We start from the raw sequence: 4,783 nt of genomic DNA on the forward strand, positions 1-4,783 counted from the left end.
ACACACACACACACACACACACACACACACACACACACACACACACACACACACAGAGTGACTTCTGGTGGTTACAGTAGGATATCATTAAAGCAAAAACTGGGGCTGGGCAAGCATTGGTGGTTAGTAAAGATGTGTTAAAGAGGAACCAAAGGGCAAATGCACCATAAGACCATAACAAATTCATTATTAACAAGTAATAACTGCACAGTAAAGCCTGTTTTGATGCTGAAAGGTTTACTGTGATATTGAATTGAAATTATTTGAAGTAAACACTCTCCATGATTGAGCCACCTCTTCCTTTAGCCATCGTTCAAATTATATTATATTGTGGTTACAGTTTGAGGCTAGTTTTCAGGACTAAAAAAAAGAGAATTGTTTTTTTGTTCAGAAATAATTTCATCCACCGTAACATTTCTGTAATATCACAGTCACAGATGTGCTTGTAGTGAGGGACACATGCTGTCTATTTTTGAGTAATTGAAAAAGCATGACATGATGTGGACATATAAGAGTGTAGTGAAAGTTCCTCGTATTAAAACTGTAAAGTGTTGCTGCAGTGGACATGGACTGATCCCATGGGTGCTGTGACATCCTGAGGAAGTTTCCCACTGTTTTCCCATGGCAACTATTCCTAATCTCTCCATCTCTGTCTCTGCAGATTTGGTCGCATTGGCCGCCTGGTCCTGAGGGCTTGCCTTCAGAAGGGCATCAAGGTTGTGGCTATCAATGACCCGTTCATTGACCTGCAGTACATGGTGAGTAAATCTACTGCCTGCTAAGTAGGGCTGTGCAATATGACAAAAATCTCATATCCCGATATAAGACGTTTATCGTCCTGACGACGATATAAATCACAAGAATGCAATATTTTCTGTAAATTCTGTGACTCTCGGGCAACTCGACTTGTGTGAAGTTTTTCCAGCTGGGCATCCTTTACCTGGATGCGAGTGTTTTAATCGATGCATGAAACTATACATTTTTAGACAGAAGTTGTAACGGCCGCCGTTTTCTTTCAAAGTTTAGTCTAAGGTTTATTTTTTAGCACCTGACGGCTCTTTTTTTGCTTCTCATCCGTAAACTCTCTGCATACTCTTTCACGTGATTCAGTTTATTTTGAAAAGTCTCAAAAGGATCTTGAGCTTTATTGTGAATGGTTTAGTAGAAAACAAACAAGCGGACAGCGGAGCCACGCCATGGTTTTACCATCATTGTTGCTAACGACAACATGTAAAAACAGGCGCTTGTCCGTGTGGTTATATTAAATATAAGAGAAAGAGAGAACTTTAAGAAATGAATATAGCCACTACAGTGACCATCAAAACGATGAAAAAAATATTGCTGTAAACAGCTTATTTTACGACACCACGAAACAAACGATAGCGTAAAATGAAAGGGTAGACGTTTTTATATCGTCATCCGATATATATCGTTATATCAAACAGCCCTACTGCTAAGTTATCTAAATTATTCAGGCTGTGTAGTATAAATCCATGACATGTTGTCATGTAGGAATGGACGTCTGTTGTTTGGGTGCTAATAGAAAACTTAATCTCTGAAAACTGCCCAGAAAATTCCAGGAGGGTATAGAACGTGTTTGCTTCCTTGTGAAGCACTCCCCATATTAACGTCATCACTGTCATCCCTCCTGCTTCTAGGTTTACATGTTCAAGTACGACTCCACTCATGGCCGTTACCGTGGTGAAGTGTCTGCAGATAATGGCAAACTTGTCGTCGATGGCCAAGCCATCTCTGTCTTCCAGTGGTAAGTAACGACAGCATTAACTGGCCCGTGGCTGTGTTCTGCTACAGAGAGCAGATGTTCCAGTTCAGTTTTTTTTTTTTTTTTTTTTTTTTTTTTTTTTTTTATATAAAGCTGCTTCATTTTTCAAAGTAAACATCCAGTGACATTAGAGGAAGAACATCAGCAATCTTCTCTGACCAGGCATGTGATGAGAGTGGGGAAGAGTGTAGACAGGAGCGGTACAAAGCACTGACTATGGCTCCAAGAAAAGTTGCTGCTCTGCAATTGTGGCATATAAAGAAACAGGGAGTGAGAAAAGGGAAGTGAAGAAGAAGTGGTCAGTTCACTATGGGAAGTCCCCCCCAGCAGCTTGAGGTTATAATGACTGCAACAACTGAGGGATGATTGAGGGTCACCTGACCCAGCCCTAGTTATGAGCTTTTGAAAAAGGAAAGTTTTAAGTCTGATCTTATAGAGAGGGTGTCTCTGTCCCAAATCCAAGCTTGGAGCTGGTTCCATAGGAGAGGGCCTTTAGAGCTGAAGGCGCTGCCTCCCATTTTACTTTTAGAAACTCCAGGAACCACAAGTGAGTCTCAGAGCGATAAGCCTTGTTGGGATAATATGAGGTTTTTAGGATGTGATGGGCCGCATATTTAGCATTTTGCATGTGAAAAGAAAGACTTTTAAAATCAATTAGCCAGCTGTATGTAGTAATACTCCTGTTTCGAGGTTTGTTTGTTTTTTTTTAGGATAAAATACAGTAACGTGAACCAGGCAAAAGCAAAAGAAGCTGTTGTACAGAGACCTGCCAAATTTAAGGTGATTCTGGACTGATGCAGTTTCTTCTATAACTCTAGTATGAAGCCAGCTGAAATCCCCTGGGGCAGCTCTGGAGCCAAATATGTTGTTGAGTCCACTGGAGTTTTCCTCAGTGTTGAGAAGGCCTCTGTAAGTACAAAAACACAGACAAACACAGACAAACGCAACGACATTCCAGGAAATGTTTCGAACCTGCGCTCTCTCTCCCAATCACAGTCTCACATCCAGGGTGGTGCAAAGCGTGTGGTTGTGTCAGCCCCCTCACCTGATGCTCCAATGTTTGTCATGGGAGTTAATGAGGACAAATACGACCCCTCCTCCATGACTATTGTCAGGTAACATAATTTAATTGTTAACCTAAATTTAGCTTTAGAACCTCAAAAGAAACCCTAAATATCATATCTACTAGTATATTGTAAAATAACTAATCGTGTCTGTTGCTCTGTTCATAGTAATGCCTCCTGCACCACCAACTGCCTGGCCCCCCTGGCCAAAGTCATCCACGATAGCTTTGGCATCGAGGAGGCCCTCATGGTAAGTAAGAGTAATTCTATACAGTATCTGAGTATGATAAGCAAATGTAATATTTATGATCTTCTTTTTTAAGCCTTAAAGGTTAATAATGTGTCATGTGATATCTGTAGACAACAGTCCATGCATACACAGCCACACAGAAGACAGTGGATGGTCCCAGTGCCAAGGCCTGGCGTGACGGCCGTGGTGCCCACGCAAACATCATTCCAGCTTCCACTGGTGCTGCCAAGGCAGTGGGCAAAGTCATTCCTGAACTCAATGGGTAAAGACACACATACAAAAGTTTCAGCTGCCTAAGATGGTGTACACTTTAGCCAGTTGTTGAAGAAATGAAGACTGATTAATAAAAAGTGCAGAAATCACTTTTTTGTCCTCTGCCTCCTTCTTTCTGTAGTAAGCTGACAGGCATGGCATTCAGGGTGCCAGTGGCCGATGTGTCAGTGGTGGATCTGACATGCCGTCTCTCCAAGCCTGCTTCATACGCTGAGATTAAGGAAGCCGTCAAGAAGGCAGCCGAGGGACCCTTGAAAGGAGTGCTGGGTTACACCGAGGACCAGGTATTCTATATAAACAGCTGATTTAATATTGTTATCATCGATCTGTGATTTGCTTTACTTTACACTCACGTGGTGTGCTTTGTGTTTGCCAGGTGGTGTCCTCTGATTTCATCGGTGATACCCATTCCTCCATCTTTGATGCTGGTGCTGGCATCTCCCTCAATGACAACTTTGTCAAGCTCATTTCCTGGTGAGTTTTCAGCATGTCCCGTCCAGCCCCTCATAGAAAACAGGAAGTCTGAAGAAAAGATGCTAACTAATTCATTTTCCTTTCCTCTAACCAGGTATGATAATGAGTACGGCTACAGCAACCGCGTTGCCGACCTGCTGCTGTACATGCACTCCAAGGAGTAGGCACTTCCTGTCCACCAAGGAAATCAGCAAAGGGACCACCCCTAATTCATCCTTTACTTCCACCCTTCTCTTTTACACACAAGCCCAACCCATAGTCATAGCATCACAACCATTAGCTCTACTACAGTATATGTAGGCAGCAGCAGTGTGTTTGAGTGTTTATGAGTTATTCTGGTTTTGTTTTATTCTTCTTATAATTCCAAGGCGACTGTTTGGTGAAATTTTTGTGTCCGTGTGCCCCTCTCCACCTCCCACTGCCACCTTAGATGTGTCATTATGACTCAGTACTATGGTAACTACTGTATCCATCGCCCTGTTGGTGTGTTTAAAGGCTTTATCACCAGTAAAAGGAGGAAGCTGAGAGGCAGAACTATTCCAACTCTGCTGAAGGATAAATAAAAGTTGAAAAACCTCATGTTGTCCTGTTTTATGCTTCCAATCAACCAAAACACAACTTGTTTGACTGAAATATGTAATAACAACCATTAACACTGTGATATACAGAATTACTAGAATTACTGTAACAATGATAACAAGAAGATCCATGACATAGCCACTACTCCTGGTCATGACAGCATTTTAAATTAGCCGTTACTGTGATCTTTGGGTATGGACATGCAGAGGAGGGATGGTGGATGCACTCGACAAAAGATCCACACTGAAAATTATCGTGATTTGCTTTGAACTCCAACTTCATATTCAAAAGTTCTGGCAAAACCAGCTGTGTTTTAATCCACAGGATAATCTTCCAATTTCCAATTTTATTTATAAAACA

At 41.8% G+C, this 4,783-nt stretch overlaps 1 protein-coding gene across 1 annotated transcript in view; it reads left to right on the plus strand.

Moving 5' to 3' along the window:
• gapdhs (glyceraldehyde-3-phosphate dehydrogenase, spermatogenic) overlaps positions 1-4,423 on the plus strand; it is an 11,508-nt gene extending 7,085 nt beyond the window's left edge. The window contains exons 3-11 of the mRNA XM_005743273.1: positions 662-758; positions 1,659-1,765; positions 2,602-2,692; positions 2,780-2,898; positions 3,016-3,097; positions 3,208-3,359; positions 3,492-3,654; positions 3,747-3,844; positions 3,939-4,423. Of these exons, the coding sequence (XP_005743330.1) occupies positions 662-758; positions 1,659-1,765; positions 2,602-2,692; positions 2,780-2,898; positions 3,016-3,097; positions 3,208-3,359; positions 3,492-3,654; positions 3,747-3,844; positions 3,939-4,008 (979 nt within the window). The 3' untranslated portion in view covers positions 4,009-4,423. The remainder of the gene's footprint in view (positions 1-661; positions 759-1,658; positions 1,766-2,601; positions 2,693-2,779; positions 2,899-3,015; positions 3,098-3,207; positions 3,360-3,491; positions 3,655-3,746; positions 3,845-3,938) is intronic.
• Positions 4,424-4,783: the final 360 nt, after the last annotated feature.

The sequence above is a fragment of the Pundamilia nyererei genome, unplaced genomic scaffold (assembly GCF_000239375.1).
Source record: "Pundamilia nyererei isolate P.nyererei 1_Seehausen unplaced genomic scaffold, PunNye1.0 scaffold00129, whole genome shotgun sequence".
Classification (NCBI taxonomy): Eukaryota; Metazoa; Chordata; class Actinopteri; order Cichliformes; family Cichlidae; genus Pundamilia; species Pundamilia nyererei.